The sequence below is a fragment of the Lichenostomus cassidix genome, chromosome 3 (genome assembly GCF_008360975.1).
Source record: "Lichenostomus cassidix isolate B80296 chromosome 3, HeHo_3.0, whole genome shotgun sequence".
NCBI lineage: Eukaryota > Metazoa > Chordata > Aves > Passeriformes > Meliphagidae > Lichenostomus > Lichenostomus cassidix.
In genome coordinates, this window is record NC_139483.1 from 110,966,128 (window position 1) to 110,985,780 (window position 19,653).

The window sequence follows — 19,653 nt, forward strand, 5'->3', positions numbered from 1 at the left end:
CGATGGCCCCAGGGCTGTTTTCTGAGCAAACAGGCAGAGCAGAGCCTGCTCAGCCCCAGGCCCTGGGTGCAGCAGCTCTGACTGTTAACAAAGAGCTTTGTTATTCCACGCTGCTCTCCGTTTGTCTTCTCCTTCCACCCTCCCGGTGGAAGCAAGAAAGAGAATTTGGGCTAAATGCGTGACTCCCGGGGCAGGTTGTGAGCTCTGCCGTTGTGTCCTCGGCTGCAATTAAAAGGAGTTAATTGCGGAGCAGCTCCAGCCCCGAGGCCCCCGAGCTCCTGCCCCCAGCTCCTGCCCCAGCCCTGCCCTCGAGGTTGTGCACAAAGCCTTCTCAACATGCCTCCGGCAGCTCAGCCAGGGAATTGTTGTGGAAGGACAATGCAAAGACGAGGATTCATTTCCCAGCAGTGATCTGCAGTAATTACTGAGGTAGGTTTGCATGCCAGCAGTGTTCCCTCATGCTGAATGAATCTCGGGAAGATCCACAGCACCATCCTGGGATCCCAGCTGATCCTTTCCACACGGGAAAAGCCCAAATTGGGAATTATCCACCATGGGTCTGCAGCAGGGAATGGAATCAACACACAGCAGAGGTGGATTTGTACCCAAAACCCCTGCCTGGCAGGAGAAATCATCTTCCCGTGGCTTCCCAGCTGCCACAACCTGCTTTTTCCCCATCGTTCCCTCCTCAATTTCTCCCTCCCATCTCCAAATCCTCCCCAAACCAACCAAAACATCACCAGGAAAGTGAGGAATCCTGAATAAACTCCTCCTTTTGGCCTCAGCCTTCCCCCAGGCGCTGGGCTCGTAAACAGGCTCTGCTCTGGCCGTGAGGAATGGGCTGTACATTCCTGCTCGGGTGACAAATTCAGCTTTTCTGCAATGGTTTTTGTTTTTAAATAGATCAGGAACAGGCAATCTCAGCTTTTGTACATGACTCTAAAAAATAAACGGCTGAAGATTATCTAGATAACTGGTTTTAAAACCCCATCTCTTCCTACAGAAACTGTAAACGAGTAGAAAATTTAAATAGTCTTTCGTAAAAAAAGCAAGGACAGTACAAGTTATAAAAAATTCACTCTTCCCTGCCTCTCTCTTCCCCTCACCCTCCCAAAAACTGAACAGCTCTGGGAAGAGCTGCTGATCCTCGGAGGAGTTTCCTTCTCCAAAATGCTGTTTTTGTCTCATTTCCAGTGTGAGCAAACGCTGCCAGCTCACCGAGTCCCTCAGGCAGCGCTGGAATTGTCCCCTGCCGGTGCCTGGAGGGAGAAATTCCTTCAACCACCAAGAGCTCCTTTCAGTCTCATCGGAACAACTCCCTGACAGAGTTTGCAGGGAGGCAGAGAGCAGGAGGGGATTATTTTCCACAGAGAACGAGAAATCCAGCAGTTGTGTCCCACGAGGAGCAGTTACCAAATAAATAATCCCCTCCAGCGCGGCTCAGGGGACACAACCAGCTTGTCACCCGGTCACTCGAGCCAGAGGAAAACCCTCCAGCTGCGAGGCAAGTCCCACAAGTTCCACGTGGAGAAGCCAATCCCAGCTCCTCGATGGCCAAACTCAGCACCTGGCGAGGATGAGGATGAGGATAACACTGAGTGTCACCTCGCCGAGGAAGGTTCCAGAAGCCCTGCTGTCCCTCAGGCGCTGGTGCCATCCTCCTCGATGACGCGGTTCATGCTGGTGCCGTGCGTGATGTGTGCCATCGGGGTGCCGCTGAGGTCCCTGACGCTGCCGTGTCGCGACTGCTCGTTGAGCCGGTGCGAGCTGCTGTGTCGCGAGTGGTCCGTCAGTCGCGACATGCTGCCGTGAGGTAGTCGCTCCTCCACGCCTCGGTAGCTGCAGGGAGTGTACCTAATTGGGTTAAAAATGCGAATTTGGTGTCGGGAAAGGCTTTCCCAGCCCCGGGCGAAGCGTTTCGCTGCTCACACAATGGCTCTGGGGTTGATAATTAGCTCAGCGAAACTCTCGGGGATAAATGATGCTGAAAGCTCGACTCCGCCTTAAATCAGAGCAGCTTGTGACCTTGTTTAGTTGGTGTTTGCAGACGCGAAATGGACTGGCAGGGGACAAAAAACGCCGCGGTGACATCGGGGCAGCGCTGTTTGCCCACTTGATGTCACACCGGATTTTCCCGGGCAGGAAAAGCAGCACTGAACATCCAGTTTTAGCATAATTATGGCCACATGTGTGGGTGGAAGGGGATTATCCAAAATTCTGCCCGAGATTTGCTGGGAGAAGTTAACTCCTCATCCCTGCAGTGTCCAAAGCCAGGCTGGGCAGGCTCGGAGCACCCTGGGGTAACAGAAAACATCCCAGGTGTTGGAAAATATCCCAGTTTAAAAATTTTGTGTAACTTTAGTCAAAGGGTTTTGTTTGTCTTTACCACGAGAAAAGGAATTTTGGGTTTCTTTCCAGGGCAATTGTTCTACCAGGTGAGGTCTGGTGGACTCAGCAGATCAACAGACTGGGAGTGACCCAAAAATAAAGGTAAAAGATAAAGTAACCCAAAAATAAAGGTAAAAGATAAAGTAACCCAAAAATAAAGGTAAAAGATAAAGTAACCCAAAAAATAAAGGTACAAGATAAAGTAACCCAAAAGGTACAGAGCTATCAGCAGAACATCAGCAGGACATCAGTGGTTATCTACAAGAATCTGCTCCAGCAGGGGTGAAGATATCTGGTCAGGAAAGGACTGATAGGAAAATTGAAGAATGAAAAATCTAATTAATATCAGAGGTGAGGAGATTCAGATCCAATGGGAAACTGAATCCTGGGGGTTTGCTCAGCTTTGGAGCAATGAACACTGAGCTTTTCTATGTGTTTTTACTGTATAAAATAACTGAAAAATCTAGTAAAATTCACGTATCATGGAATGATTCTCCCTGCACAGCTGGGCTGTGTGTGGATGAGATGATTTCTGCGGAATAAAACAACATCCTGACCAGACAATACAGTAATTCCTTAACTCTCTAACACTAAAAATCCTGTTGGAGCGTTTTTGTGTTTTGTGGTGACACAGGGAGGTGGAACGAGACACCCTCAAGGTCCCTCCCACCCATCCCCCAAACCCTTTGGGATTTCGGAATTTCGGGATTTTGGGATTTCGGGGTTTCGGAATTTCGGGATTTTGGAATTTCAGAATTTTGGGATTTCGGGATTTTGGAATTTCAGAATTTTGGGATTTCGGGATTTTGGATTTTCGGGATTTTGGGATTTCGGAATTTTGGGATTTCGGAATTTTGGAATTTCAGGATTTCGGAATTTCGGGTCTTCGGGATTTTGGAATTTCAGAATTTTGGGATTTCAGGATTTTGGAATTTCAGAATTTCAGGATTTCGGAATTTTGGGATTTCGGGATTTCAGAATTTCGGGATTTTGGAATTTCGGGATTTTGGGATTTTGGGATTTCAGAATTTCGGGATTTCGGAATTTCGGGATTTCGGAATCCTGGAATTTCGGGATTTTGGGATTTCGGCTTTTGGGATTTCGGAATTTCGGAATTTCAGAATTTCGGGATTTCGGAATCCTGGAATTTCGGAATTTTGGGATTTTGGGATTTCGGAATTTCGGAATCCTGGAATTTCGGAATTTCAGGATTTTGGAATTTCGGGATTTTGGAATTTCGGGATTTCGGGATTTTGGAATTTCAGGATTTCGGGATTTCGGAATTTCGGGATTTCGGGATTTCAGAATTTCGGGATTTCGGAATTTCAGAATTTCGGAATTTCGGGATTTCAGAATTTCGGAATTTCGGGATTCCGGGACTCCTGCCGTACCGTCCGTCCCGCGAGCGGTGCAGGCTGCCGTGGTAGCTGCTGACTTTGCTGTGGACGCTGCCCGCCTTGCTGCGCTGGTCATCCAGCATGGCCAGCTGCGTGGACGAGGCGTGGGTGGAGGTGCCCTGCGTGGAGGTGCCGCGGGACTTGCGGATGATGGGCGTGTTGGGGTCCCTGAGCAGCGACTGCGCGAAGTCGGGCTCCTGCAGCACCTGCCGGCTCTCGTTCACCACCCTGAGTAATTAATTAGCGTTAATTAGGCTGTTTCGCGAGCAGGACGAGCAGCGCTGCCTGGCGATTAATACCGTTATTTACGTTATAATGTCCTCTAGCCTGATTTAATATAATGATGTAACTGATATAATGCTCACTAGCCTCATTTTGAAGCAGCTCTATGTGTGGCTGTGTTAGCCAAGTCCAATATCTGAATTTTTCCAATCCTCCCCTCATTCTGAAGCAGCTCTACATGTGGCTGTGTTAGTCAAGTCCAATATTTGAATTTTTCCAATCCTCCCCTCATTCTGAAGCATCTCTGTCGCTGTTGAGCCGCTAGCAGAGAAGTAGAAACCCAGGTTCTCAGGCAAGAAAAGAGAGACTTTATTATTTTGATTTCCATATATATAGAGTTTTCACAGGTCACCCAGATTGGTCAGTCAAAAACCTCCCCCTAGGCCTAATTGGCCACGCCTGAACTGCCCAAATCTTGAGACCCTGTTTGCAAAAACATCCAAACTTTATCTTTGTTTATAAAGCACAGCAAAATGTTCTCATGAGAAAGACCTGTGCTGGTCACAGCATCTCTACATGAGGCTGTGTTAGTCAAGTCTAAAATTTGAATTTTTCCAATCCTCCCCCGATTCTGAAGCAGCTCTACATGTGGCTGTGTTAGCCAAGTCCAACATTTCAATTTTTCCAATCCTCCCCTGATTTTGAAGCAGCTCTACATCTGGCTATGTTAGCCAAGTCCAGTATTTGAATTTTTCCAATCCTCCCCTGATTCTGAAGCAGCTCTACATGAGGCTGTGTTAGTCAAGTCCAATATTTGAATTTCTCCAATCTGGAGAATTCTCCAAATTCTCCAATTTCTGGATCTGTGCAGTGAGCACTTGGTGTTTGCTCAGCGTGCAAATATCGTTATTTTATTTCAGTTTGCAAGCTCAGATTCCCAGGAATGCTCAGAATTCCCTCTCAGGGAGCACGGGGAGTCACCTCCTCACTCCTAAGGGTATTTAAAATCAGGAATAACCTCAGCTCCGTGCTCACAGTCACACAGGCTGCAGCACATCCCCTGCATTCTTTTTTCCTATTTAATTCTCTTTTTTAAAAAATTTTCCCTCTTCCTGCTCAAGGGAAAACAAAGCCAGAGGCTCTGGGTTCTCCTAAGGATGGACCAAAAGTCATGGAGAAGTCACTGAAAAGCTTCTTTGTGGATCTATTTTAAAACATCCTAAAAGGCAATTTTTATTGTGAAAATAGCTACTCATAGCTACCACAAAATTGTCTCTAAATTTACACCATTCCTTAATCTAAATTAATTTCAACCTCACAGAAATTGTCTCTAAATTTACACCCTACCCTAATCTAAATTAATTTCAACCTCACAGAAATTGTCCCTAAATTTACACCCTACCTTAATCTAAATTAATTTCAACCTCACAGAAATTGTCTCTAAATTTACACCCTACCCTAATCTAAATTAATTTCAACCTCACAGAAATTGTCTCTAAATTTACACCCTACCCTAATCTAAATTAATTTCGACCTCACAGAAGCTCCAAGAAATTCTTACTCATCCAGCTGCTCTTCAGCACTGATGCATAAGGAGGATTAAAAGCACAGAAAGATGCTTTTAACTGCAAGCACGGTGAGGAGAACCTGCGTTTAATTCCAATTTAAAGCTCTGATTCAGCTGAGCAGCTGAATTTAAGAATTAAAAGCTTCAATTCCACCTCTCAGTGAGGAGCAGAGTGTTTTTAATCCTTGTTAAAAGGTATTTTGAAGGTGGGGCGATGGAGATTCGATTCTGGGGGGCCAAAGAATAATTGGAGAAATATTAGGGGAATATTAATGTAATAATTTGGGGGAAAGTTAGGAAGCAACTCTTTTCAGCTGTTGAATTTTTTTCAGCTGTTGAATTCTTTTCAGCTGTTTCTCCTTCCTTGCTCTATTGTCAATAACGACTTTTCCACTCATTCCCGATTTTTCCTCCATGAAAAAACACCCCAAAAAGGAGATTTTCTCCCCACTCACTCCTTTTTCCTGCGCCCGTGGAAGAAGCTGGCCCACTCAAAACAGGTCTTCTTGCTGCCCACCCAGAACACCGAGGGGATCCCAACCACCAGCGCCATCAGGTACTTCATGAGGAACAGGATCAGGTCCGGGCGGCTCATCTGAGTGACCTGCGGAGAGGAAAAACAAGATTTTTCTCACCACTCCTGGCTCGGCAGTCATTTATAACCTCATTTAAATCATAAAAACAGCGTCGGGATTCTTTGTGGCTCCACGGAGCATGACAGAGCTGAGCGCTGGGCCAGACAAAAGCTGCACTGCTGGGAGGTTCCTGGGCTTTTGTCCTCGCCCTGGGTGATTGTGAAATGGTTTTCTGGGCTGCAAATCCTACAGAGTGGTGGCTTTGATGGGATTAACCTATGCAGGGCCAGGTGCTGTGGCTGCTCTTGGGGAAACGCCAGGGAATGGTTCACGGATGGTCAGTGCTGATCCTTTATTCCTTTTTAACTTTGCAGGGTTATATTCCCTCCTTTGGGATTTCTGGGCACACCTGAAATTCTCCTCGACCCCAAAGTTTGATTCTTCGAGGAGATCAGCTGAGCTCAAAAACACTCAGGAGGTTTATTTTTGCAAACGTTTTTAGGCACCAAGGGAAAGAAGAGAGGCTTGGAGCAATCTGGGATCGTGGGAGGTGTTGGGGTTGGAATGGAATGAATTTTAGGGTCTCTTTAGGGTCCCTTTAGGGTCTCTTTAGGGTCCCAAACCATCCAGTGATCCCACAATCTCCACTGGCCACTGCAGGAAGAAATTCCCTGCTTTTCATCCCAGCTCGGGGAGATTTTCAAACACCTTGAAATATCCTAAAACCCTGAAAATTTTTATTTTCTCAGTGCTGTGAACGAAAAGGAAACATGGATGACAAGCAGCATATCGTTATCCTGATCCCAACAGAAATAAAGCTGGTGCACAATAGGATTAAAAATCCCACAGATGGCTCGAGGAAAGATCCAAGAAGCTGCTTGGAGACAGAATTCTGCCCTGGGAGGTGAGGCTGGAATTCTCTGGGAATCCTCTGGGAATTCTCTGGGAATTCTCTGGGAATTCTCTGGGAATTCTTTGGGAATTCTCTGGGAATTCTCTGGGATGCACAGCAGGGCTAGCAGGAGGACAGGGAACAACCAAACCCCAAAGCAAGGAGCTCCTCCGACCCACAGGGACACAAATTTGGGAGAAAAAGAAACAAAACGCTGAAATGTGGGGAAAAAAAAACCACCCAGAGGTGGTTAACGTGAGCAACAGGAGAGAAGTGTGGCTGCGTGAGCCTTGAGAATTCCATCCTCAGGGAAGGAATTTGGGATTCCCAGGATTTGGGAATGGCTTTGGATACAAATTGTGGGGATGGGGACAGTTTGAGTGTCACCAGGTCATGGCAGAGGTTGACGGTGACAGAGCTTCCCTCTGATCCTAATTATTGTATTAATGTAGAAACACAGGTACAACCTCCTAAAACAACAGCCAGAAACAGTTTTTCCCCCAAAATGAAAATACAGAATCAAATTAGGAGGATTTGCCATAAATAGGTTCCCACCGTGTCATATTCCAACTATATTCCAATGAATTCTGAGGGGTATTAACCTCCTAAAACAACATCCAGAACTATTTTTTCCCCAAAATGAAAATTCAAAGTTGAATTAGTCTTTGTAGCAGGAGGATTTGCCATAAATAGACTCCCAACCTGTGATATTCCAATCATATTCCAATGAATTCTGAGGGGTATTAACATCCTAAAACAACATCCAGAATCAGTTTTTCCCCAAAAATGAAAATTCAAAATTGAATTAGACCCTGTTTCAGGAGGATTTGCCATAAATAGGCTCCCACCATGTGATATTCCAATCATATTCCAATTAAACATGAGGGGTATTAACATCCTAAAACAACATCCAGAATCAGTTTTTCCCCCAAACTGAAAATTCAAAGTGGAATCCCACTGGAGCAGTGCAAATCCAGCCATCTCTGGTTTAATATTTTCATTATTGCACGTTTTTTAGCACTGTCACTGCTGGAGGTGGAAAATAAAAATGCAGAAAGGTAATGAGCATAATTAGAAGATGTTTCCTCAGAGTCTTCCATCCACCTGGGAAAACCACGGATGGTCTTGGACACCACAGGGTTTAATTCCTTCAAATTTGAGGTGGTTTTTAGTCAGCCTGGGAGATCCCACCCCAAAAATATTCATGGTTACCCAATAAAAAATTACCCAGGGAAATGAAGATTTCAAAATCCACCTCATTCTTTCATCATCAGCTTACATTAAGTGCAATAAGTGGTGAAATTCATCATTCCTTAATGAAGGTGATATTCAGGTGTATTTTTTATATTTAAAATTAATGTTTGTCCACGGGACCAAGCCTCTCCTCCTGGCCTAAAGGGGATTTAATTTGGAATTAAATTTAATTTAATTTGCATTCAGGACAAACCACCAGTTCTCTCATTGTGTGATTTCCACCAAGATATTCCAGTAAATCACTCAACAGCAAAACTTCTGGCTCAACACCTCCATGCTATGAATAATTAAAAAAAAAAATTAAAATAAATGCATCCAACAAATCTTTCAGGTGAGAGGAAGCACCTCCTGCTCTCTGGCAAAGCAAAGTTATTAATCATCATCACACACTTTTCTCCAAATGAAGCCTCTTTGCACAAAAGCAGCAAATCCAGGGAGTAATTCCCATTAAATTCATATTAATACTGAGTGGCTGCACCTGTTTGAAACAATATTAACCTGCAGATAGGAGGGATTTATAATAATTAACGACATTTATAATAATTAACAGCGGAAAAACGAAACTTGGAATGACTTATTGACCCAAAATCCAGCTGTTTGAGCCCAAAAGCTCCACAACTTTTCCCTGAGCATCTCCAACCCAAAACGCTGCCATTTTCTGTCTCTGTGCAGTTTAAAAGCAGCAAAATTAGGCAAAAACTCACTCAGGTTCACCATCAAAATGGATTTTGATGATATTTTCATTTTTTTGCTGCTCAGCTTTCAGGAAGAGTCAAAAATAAAATTAAAAGCAGTGAAGTGGTGCAGATTTGGATGGGGTTGGATTTATTCACAACACGTGGAATGAGGAATTATGATGAATTTTTTATGAATTCACCTGGGATATCCAAGCTCCACACATCACCTCCCTCAAAATGCAGAGTATTTCCCAAAAATATCCATGAATGGGATCTGCTTTGGGTCCTTATGGACAGTAAAAACTGGACAGGATCCTGGTTTGAGTTTATTTTCTAGGGGAGAGGAGGTGATGCAGGGAAAAATCAATAAATGTCACCTGATGCACTTTCCACCCACACTTCTAAAAATTCAGGTTATAAGGAAATACCTTTGGGTTTAAATGGAAATTTATTTAAGCACTACCTGCCTCTATTTCCCTCCTGGATATCTGAATAAACTCTTGGAGTTTATTTAAGAAACCTCCCCGAAAGCTGAACTACTGCAAGGAGCTGAAATGCAGAATTTAAAATGTGTTTTTCATCTCTCACTTTTGTACAAAACCCTTGGCAGCTGCTCCACACAATGCCACGTAACAGATCTTGTCATAATTTCTCATTTTATTGGGAAATTCAGTCTGTTCTTGCTCGTGCTACAATTAAAGATTGAAAGGGATTTTAGCTGAGGGCATTGCTGCATTTTTGCATTTAGTGATTACTACCATTAATTTTTATTGGGAACACGCTAGAGGATCCCAATAAAAAATTTTTTTTAATTTTTTTTTTTTTAAATTTCAAAATTTCCCCGATGGAATTTTAGATATTCTGCTTTCAGAGGAAGGATCTGAGGGGGAAACTGATCCTAAAACATCCTCCAGGAATCCAGATTGGGACTTTAGGGTCAACCAGAAATCCCAATAAAAGCAATTTCCCCCGAAATCAGCCCTGCAGGAACACTGACTTCACCCTTCTGTTCTGCCAGAACCCCAAGCTGTGAAACATCAATAAAATTCCCAACATGCAGCAGCTAAAAATAGAGGCTAAGGCAGCGTTTCAGCCATGAAATAATAAAAATTATTGGGTTTTTTTGTCAGAGATGGTGATGTGGGGATGATATCGATATCAGAGATTGAATCCCACTGCTGGTGCAGCAGGGAGGGAAAAAAACCTCCTAAAATCAATTCTGGAGTCTGCATTCCTGTTACCAGCTGAAACAGTAACTGGGAACGTATACTAAGGAATTTAATTCTGTTTTCTTTCTTTTTTTTTTCTTTTATTTTTTCTTTTTTTATTTGGCATTGTGTCCAGATGCTTCTTAAGCCTGTGAACCTCAACGCTGCCATCATCATCCTGCACCAAAGGCTTTAAAAGTCCCCCTTCATGCTGAAATCCAGAGACAGATCTCCTCTGGGGTTTAAAATATCCTTTTTCTAGATAAAACTCTGCTTGTTCTGAGCACCAGGAGCTGTTTTTCCATGAAGACAGGGGGAGTGGAAAGTGCTGTCCTTGGACAACACTGCCATCATCATCGTCATGAAAGCCAAAAAAGGCTTTCAAAATTCCCCCTTCATGCTTAAATTCAGAGACAGATCTCCTCTGGGGTTTAAAATGCTATTTTTCTAGATAAAACCCTGCTTGTTCTGAGCACCAGGAGCTGTTTTTCCTTGAGGACAGGGGAGCAGAAAGCACTGTCCTTGGACAACACTGCCATCATCATCCTGTACCAAAGGCTTTAAAATTCCTCGTTCACACTGAAATCCACAGACAGATCTCCTCTGGGGTTTAAAATGTTATTTTTCTAGATAAAATCCTGCTTGTTCTGAGCACTAGGAGCTGTTTTTCCATGAGGACAGAGTTATTGAGGACAGGAGGAATGGAAAGCACTGCCCTTGGAGATGAAAACCTTTCCCTGAGGGAAGATAATTCCTGGTGATTCCCTGTTTTCCTTCATATCCCATCACTTTTCTAGGGATGCCAGAGGGGTTTGAGAATTCCAGCAACTCAAGAATTTGGCAATTTTGTGGAATTTTAGAATGGTTTGGGTGGGAAGGGACCTTAAAGTTCATCCAATTCCAACCCAAACAGCTTCCACCATCCCAGGGGGATCTAAATCCAACTTTCAGGGATTCTGAGGCAACCAATTCTCCGAAAATTCCATCCCAACCCCTCTCCACCCTCCCAGGAAGGATTTCCATGTGGAATTCCAGCTGACAAGAACAGTTAGGATATATTTGGGTTTTGGGATCCGCGGCCTGCTCGGAGCTCCTCACACACCCAGGCCTCACCCAGCGAGTTCTGTCACATAAAACGTCTAATAAAATGGAATAAAGGGAAATAAAATGGAATAAAAAGGATTTCTGTGCCTCCTATTTCCCCTCCCATCTGCTGGGCTGGTGCAGAGCATCCAACAAGAATTTTTTTCCCTCAGAATTCCCTCAGAATTCCCCCTCAGGCATGCAGAGGTTTCCCTCCCTCCCTCAGGCCGCGGTGAGCAGCTGCTCCAAAAAAGAGGTTAAAACCATCAATTTCCACATTTTCTCCAGAGAAAACTGTGGCCACACTGCTCATTTCAGTGCTAATATACCCAATTCCTGAATATTTTCCCCTCCTGCCCCCGGCTGATCAATCACAGCTGATTTTTCCTGCCACGAACCTGAGGCCTCTTCCCGCTAAAAATGTGTGAAATCACAAATTAATGAGGGAAAAAGCCAAACACACCAGCTGTCCTCCTCCTCTGGGCAATAACAGCCATGGATTGATATTTCCCCAAGGATAAAAAGCGATGAAATTCAAATTAACCTGTGATTTTTGTTGGGAATGGGAAAAACAGGGGGAAAGAGTGATGAGAATCTGATGGAAATGCTTTGTTTTTATAAGTATTTCCATCACTGTCATTGCTCTGAGAGACAGGATTACATTTACAGTTTGTTTTCTAGTCAAATGGAGGAGGATTTGGCACTGGAAAGGGAATTATTATTATTAAAATCTTGCTTGTTTTGCTCTTATCGAGGTAATTCTGGTTATTCTGCAAGACTTGGGCTGGGAGAAGCTTCAAAGCTAAGCCAAGGTAAAAATAAATGAATAAGACTGTAATAAAAGTTTATAAAATTTATAAGAAAAGAAATAAAAAATAGAAAAATATATAATATAATATAATATAATATAATATAATATAATATAATATAATCAATATAATATATTATAATATATATAATATATTCAATATATCATATATAATGTATAATATAAAATATTATATTATAGTATTATGAAATATAATATATATAATGTAATATATAATAATATAATATATAATAAAAATATCTAAAAAAATAAAAGTTTATAAACTTATAAAGTTCCTAATTTTCCTGGGGAACAGCTATTCTGCAGGAAACTCATCCAGATCTACCTCACCACACCAAATTCATCTAAAATCCATTTTCCCCAAGAATTTTAACTCTGTAAATGCCTAAAAAAGAATTTTTAATTTAATTAATAAAATCTTTATTTATATATAAAATAAAATTAATAAAAGTTTAATAGAATATTTAATTCCCCAAGAATTTTAACTCTGTAAATGCCTAAAACCCACATCCCTAAAAAAACTGCCTCTGCAGAACATTTCAAAGGCAATGAATTCTATTTTAGATTAATTTCTCTGAGTTTCTCCAGTCTGTGAAGAGAAAGAAATTGATGTTGGTGAAATTAATTGAGGGAAGAGCTAAATATTCCGTTTCAGCAGGAATTCCCAATTCCTGGCAATAAAAAACTGAGAAATCCCTGGAGATAAAACCCTGAGAAAAACATCTCTGTGATTTGGCAAAGATTTAAAAAAATATCCAAAATGCTCAAAGGAAAATGCAGAATTCAGGGGTGAAACAGAAAGGTGAATATATTTATACAAAAAAGATATTTATTTTTTTATTCTCTTAAAATATATTTATTTCTTTATTTGCAGCCTTTCTTTTTCAAGTTAGAGCGGAGTAATATTAATAATTACAATTTGTATTATTTGATTTTTTAACAATCAGTTCTTTCAACTGAGTCTTTGAAAAATAATTTGGTGTCAGGGTTGTTCCATCAACTGAGAACATTTTACAGTGTAATGTCAAATAGAATAACTGGAGTTACTCATGAATTATTTCTCCTTAAATTGTTGAATTATTTCTCCTTCTCAGCTCCCTCTGGAAGAACTGCTTCAGGAGGAGAGATTGAAGTATTTTCAGATATTAAAGTCAGGCTGTGGAACTTATAAAATAATGCAGTTTTAGAAAAAAAAAACCCCAAAATTTGAACACAAGGAGGAACAGAAGTTGGTCAAAGTGTAAATCTGACTTGGACACAGCTCATCAATTTTGATATTATTTCTAATCAGTTTTGATACTCATCAGTTTTTTATATTTTTTTTAAAAAAATTAAATTTAAAAAAATGTAAAATTTATAAAATTTTTTATATTTAATAGTTCTGAGTTCACAGTGGTGAAAATGAGAAATAAACTCTGGTCTTGTCTATTTTTGAGCACCACAGACATCTAAAATAATTCAGATTACATGTAATGACTTCAGGATGAAAAAAAGACAAAACCAAATAAACAAACCGCAGGTCAAAACACATTTCCCAATGCAAACCCTCAGCAATTTCCCTGAATCTATTCAAACAAAAAGATAGTTATCTGGTTTTAGCTGATTTTTATCTGTTTTTAGCTGATTTTTATCTGTTTTTAGATGATTTTTATCTGATTTTAGGTGATTTTTATCTGTTTTTAGATGATTTTTATCTGATTTTAGATGATTTTTATCTGATTTTAGCTGATTTTTATCTGTTTTTAGATTATTTTTATCTGTTTTTAGCTGATTTTTCTCTGTTTTTAGATGATTTCCTGGGCAATCCTGGGATCAATAATGTTGTTTTTACATTTGATTTTTGAAGGAAATTCAGCTCCTCACTGGGATTTTCTCCATTTCTTCTGATGAATATGAAAAATCAGGTTTTCTCCCCACCTTTGTTGGGTTTTTCTTTTTCCTTCCTTCAGAGCAGAATAATTACATCCAACAAGAATTAACTCCTTAGGGCAGATTTAAGCAAATCCATTACCTCTGCTGAGAGGAATTCCAAACAATAACTCGTGAAAAGAGCAGGAGGAGGAGAAATTCAGATTTATAGACATCCCTGAATATATTCCCTTTATTCCTGTGCCACACACGAGACATTTCCTGCCAAAAAACCTCTTTTTTTTTTGCAGCCCCACAGATGGCAAAACAGCTGAGACACACTGGGTGCAAAAACACCCCTGAGGAGTGGAGAAAATGAGGTGAAAAACCGGAAAAAATGGGGAAAAAATTGAATTTTTTCCGTAAAAATGGAGAAATTCCATCCTGAGTTGAGCAGCACAGTCTGTGAGTCAAGATTGATTCTGACCAGTGTCTCTTTTGTTTCAGCCCAATTTTATTTAAAATAAAATTGAAATTTTTTTATTTAAAATCAGCACAAGGAGCCAGGATATAAAGCCATGCCAAGGAGGAAAACGTTGGTTTTCATGGACATTTCTCTGGCAAAAAATAGGAGTTCAAATAGTGAAAAAAAATCAGATTTCCTGCAAAATCAAGAGAGTTTCGAGTCAAGATGAATTTCTCTCGGATCCAAACCTAGATTTGGAAAAAGCCTTTGGAAAAAGCAGCGAAACGAAGAAATTTTGGGATGTCTGGGAGGCAAAAAGAGCCTGAAATTAAGAATATTTTTGTCCCCAGGTGTTGATTTTGGGATTTTGGGTTGCTCCAAGCCATGGGCACAGATGCCACATCGAAAAGGATCTCGAAAATGTACAGAAAAATTAAAAAAATTAACCATTATGAGCTCAAAAATGTGAAAATGGGAGCCAAAAAAAATCTGAATTGTTGAGCCAAAATGAGCATCTGGCAGGATTTTAATTTTATTAGGATTTTAATGTTAATATTGAAATCCTTTGGTCCAATCCTGTCAAATAATGCATTAAAATAATCAATATTTCTGCATTTCAAATTCAATATTTCCTTCCCTTCACCCTTCTGGCATCTCAGGCAACTATAAATCTCCTTTTCCTCATCCCACTAAAATTTAATTTTACCCTTGGAATGAAACAGGGTGGAGATGAAAAAAAAAAATGGGGAAAAAAAAATGGGATTGTCTATTTTTCTTGCTGATAAAAATAATATTCGCCATGACATCACCTCACAATAATTAAGTTCATAAAATCACCGAGGCGGTTTTCATTTTCATTTTAATTTTAATTTTTTTTTTTAAGCAGAGATCAGAAGGAGAAAAGATTCAGAGATAAGCAGAGGAACTGCTGCTTCAAAGAACTTTTGGAAAATTAATTTTTTGAAAGAGTTGTTCTCATCATTCCTGCAGGAAAACTCAGGAGAAAAGCAGAATTCTCCATGAAAATTCCCAAATTTCAGGAAATTCTGTCTGAGATGCTTTTTTATGTCTCTGAAATGGTTTATTTTTCTTTTTTTTTTCCTCTTTAAATCTAAATCTGAAGGTAAATAAAGATAATATAAAAGATAATCCCTGAAGCTCTCGTGGGAAATGTGGAATCTGTTTGGGTTTGGGTTTGAGATGAATTAATCTGGAATCAAAATCTGATTTTGCAGGAAATCTGATTTTTTTGGACTATTTCAACTCCTGTTTTTGTGACACAAATATCCATTACAACCAGCTTTGGGGACAGTCTTTAATTGGGTTTTTATTTAATTTTTTAGCCAAATTTTCTTAGCTAATTCTTAGTTTTTTATGTCTCTGAAATGGTTTATTTTTCTTTTTTTTTTCCTCTTTAAATCTAAATCTGAAGGTAAATACAAAGATAAATATAAAAGATAATCCTTGAAGCTCTCGTGGGAAATGTGGAATCTGTTTGGGTTTGAGATGAATTAATCTGGAATCAAAATCTGATTTTGCAGGAAATCTGATTTGAGATGAATTAATCTGGAATCAAACTCTGACTTTGCAGGAAATCTGATTTTTTTTTTGGACTATTTCAACTCCTGTTTTTGTGACACAAATGTCCATTACAACCAGCTTTGGGGACAGACTTTAATTGGGTTTTTATTTAATTTCTTAGCCACATTTTCTTAGCTAATTCTTAGCTTTTTATGTCTTTGAAATGGTTTATTTTTCTCTTTTTTTCACTCTTTAGTAGCTAAATCTGAAGGGAAATGAAAAGATAAATATAAAAGATAATCCCTGAAGCTCTCATGGGAAATGTGGAATCTGTTTGGGTTTGGATTTCAGATTAATTAATCTGGAATGAAAATCTGACTTTGCAGGAAATCTGATTTTTTTTTGGACTATTTCAAACTCCTGTTTTTGTGACACAAATGTCCATTACAACCAGCTTTGGGGACAGACTTTAATTTAATTTTATTTAATTTCTTAGCCAAATTTTCTTAGCTAATTCTTAGCTTTTTATGTCTCTGAAATGGTTTATTTCTCTTTTTTTTTTTCCTCTTTAAATCTAAATCTGAAGGGAAACGAAAAGATAAATATAAAAGATAATCCCTGAAGCTCTCGTGGGAAATGTGGGATGTTTGGGTTTGGATCTGAGATGAATTAATCTGGAATCAAAATCTGATTTTGCAGGAAATCTGATTTTTTTGGACTATTTCAACTCCTGTTTTTGTGACACAAATATCCATTACAACCAGCTTTGGGGACAGACTTTAATTGGGTTTTTATTTCATTTCTTAGCCACATTTTCTTAGCTAATTCTTAGCTTTTTATGTCTTTGAAATGGTTTATTTTTCTTTTTTTTTTTCCTCTTCAGTAGCTAAATCTGAAGGGAAATGAAAAGATAAATATAAAAGATAATCCCTGAAGCTCTTGTGGGAAATGTGGAATCTGTTTGGGTTTGGATCTGAGATGAATTAATCTGGAATCAAAATCTGATTTTGCAGGAAATCTGATTTGAGATGAATTAATCTGGAATCAAAATCTGACTTGGCAGGAAATCTGATTTTTTTTTGGACTATTTCAAACTCCTGTTTTTGTGACACAAATGTCCATTACAACCAGCTTTGGGGACAGACTTTAATTGGGTTTTTATTTCATTTCTTAGCCACATTTTCTTAGCTAATTCTTAGCTTTTTATGTCTTTCAAATGGTTTATTTTTCTTTTTTTTTCCCTCTTCAGTATCTAAATCTGAAGGGAAACGAAAAGATAATATAAAAGATAATCCCTGAAGCTCTCGTGGGAAATGTGGAATCTGTTTGGGTTTGGGTTTGAGATGAATTAGTCTGGAATGAAAATCTGATTTTGCAGAAAATCTGATTTTTTTTGACTATTTCAACGCCTCCTTTTTGTGACACAAATGTCCATTACAACCAGCTTTGGGGACAGACTTTAATTTAATTTAATTTAATTTCTTAGCCAAATTCATCCCAATTTTGAGACCTATTTTCCCAGCCTGGGGAAAGTCACTGCGGCCCAGTTTTGATTCTCTTTGTCATTTCTTTTTATTCCTCTTTCCCTGCATTTTCTTTTTTAATTTTTATTTTTTAATTCCTCTTATTTCCCAGAGGAATAAAACTCTTGACACTCTCCTTGCAAGGAACAAACCCCAGCGCAGGACAAGGATGTGAAACAGCAGCTAAACACACTTTAAACTTGGTTTTTTTTCCCTTTTAATCTGATTTTTCCTCAATTTCCGAGGTCAGAGGGAAAGGAAATTACAACTTTTAGAGCACCAAAAATTCAAAATCTGGAGCAGCTGTGAGTTCCAACCCCCCCCAGCCCCTGGAATTTTCCAGAAGGAGTTCCTGTGGCATCATTTCTGATGGAAAAACTGATGTCACACTCCAGGGGATAAATGGATTTTTAACCTCGGATTTGCTGCTGGTGGGAAAAAAAAGTTTTGCACATTTATTGAACTGGAATTCAAATTCTAAAATTCCTAATCTCCATTTAGGACAATCTGCTCTCAAAAACATTGCGAGTTAATGGAATAATTTTTAAAAATTGAAATTTTTATTCATAAAAATACAGTTTTGTTTCGTCACTGAGAAGTATTTCCCACAAAATTTTGCTTTTCCCCTTAATTTAAAGCCACATTTCCCTAAGGATAAAACCATTTTTCTCCCCCCACAGCTTTGAAAATCTGCTTCAGTTCTAAAATCTGGATTGTTCAACGAGGGAAACGCGTTTAGTTTGAGAGGGAAAAAATAAAAATATAAAAGGAAAAAAAACCATCCTAATGCTGCCTGAGGTCTGCAAGGCAATTGGATGTGAATAAAACCTTTATTGTTCTTTTCACTCCCGCTGGGCAATTTAAATTGGATTTTTTTTGTGTTTCCCAGGGAGCATTTTTCCTACATTTCCATTGTTCAAACCCTCAAGTTTGGAGGTTTAAAAAGTGGTTTTGCTCAGTGTTTTGGGGAGGAAAAAAATCCTCTTGGGTTTTAGAGATCCTGAGAGGAAAATTGAGATTGGGTGTTGGAAATATTAATTAAAAAAATAAATCACATTTTTAAAAAATTGTTTTTAATTGAAATTGGATTTTAATTTAAATTGGATTTTAATTTATATTGAATTTTAATTTATATTGGATTTTAATTTAAATCGAATTTTAAGATAACTTTATTTTTCCCTAATAAAACCTAACGGAGGGAAAACAACAGAAAGGGTTAAAAGGGAATAAAAAGGATTATTATCAAGCCTCAGCCAACCCTTCAAGTGATATTTTATTGGGTTAAAATGTGAGTTTTGGTGATTCAGCTGGTGGTTTAACTGCTTCAGAGCCAAAATTATAATTTTTTTTAACATCTCTGTGTGTGGAGATGAATAATATAGTTTTGCTGTAAAACCTCCTGGAAATAAAGTTCCTTTAAAACAAGCTGCAGAGGATATCTAACTAATACAATTCCAGAAATAATCTGCCTTTTTGGCCAAAAAAGCAGGAAATTCATCCCTAAATTACTTTTTTTTCAACTGCATCTGAACAAAGCAGTGGAGAGTTTGATCTCAGAGCTCTCAGAGGTTTCTGTTCTGGTGATAACTCAATTAAACCTGCAGATAAATCTTAATTTCTTGGGGAAAAAAAACCCCAAAGGTCTGGTTTTCTTCAGGAGACACTTGAAGCAGGATTTGGTAGAGATGTTCCTGGCACAAAATGAGCACAAAAATCCCAAAACTGCTAGAGATGGACAAGGAGAACTGGAAAAAGCAAATTGATGATAATTTGGTTGAAATGCCAAAATTCCTCATGAGCCAAACTTCCAGTGGCCCAAAAATAAACTCCTCGAGTCCTGATCTTGAAGTTGGATTAAAATAACCACAAAATATATAAATATCTAATAGATAATAAATAATAGAGATCTAAATATATTATATATTTAGATATATTAGATGTGATTATATACATTATATATATAGATATATAAATATAGATATATAAATAGATATATAGATATATAGATATATAGATATATAGATATATAGATAGAGATATCTATATATATTTATATATATAAATATATAGATACATGTATATAAAATATGTTCATATATGATGTATATATTATTTAGATTATTATATATAGATATAGATAATATATCTAATAAATATCTGAATATCTAATAGATCTTATCTAAAATGACATCTAAATAAGATC

General features: G+C 38.9%; 1 protein-coding gene across 2 annotated transcripts in view; it reads right to left on the reverse strand.

Moving 5' to 3' along the window:
- Window positions 1-855: 855 nt before the first annotated feature.
- Window positions 856-19,653, reverse strand: part of FZD3 (frizzled class receptor 3) — a 37,845-nt gene continuing 19,047 nt past the window's right edge. For both annotated transcript variants that reach the window (XM_085057182.1, XM_085057183.1), the window contains exons 4-6: window positions 6,030-6,178; window positions 3,780-4,013; window positions 856-1,854 (exon numbers count right to left, since the gene is read on the reverse strand). In XM_085057182.1, the coding sequence (XP_084913308.1) occupies window positions 1,641-1,854; window positions 3,780-4,013; window positions 6,030-6,178 (597 nt within the window). In that variant the 3' untranslated portion in view covers window positions 856-1,640. The remainder of the gene's footprint in view (window positions 1,855-3,779; window positions 4,014-6,029; window positions 6,179-19,653) is intronic.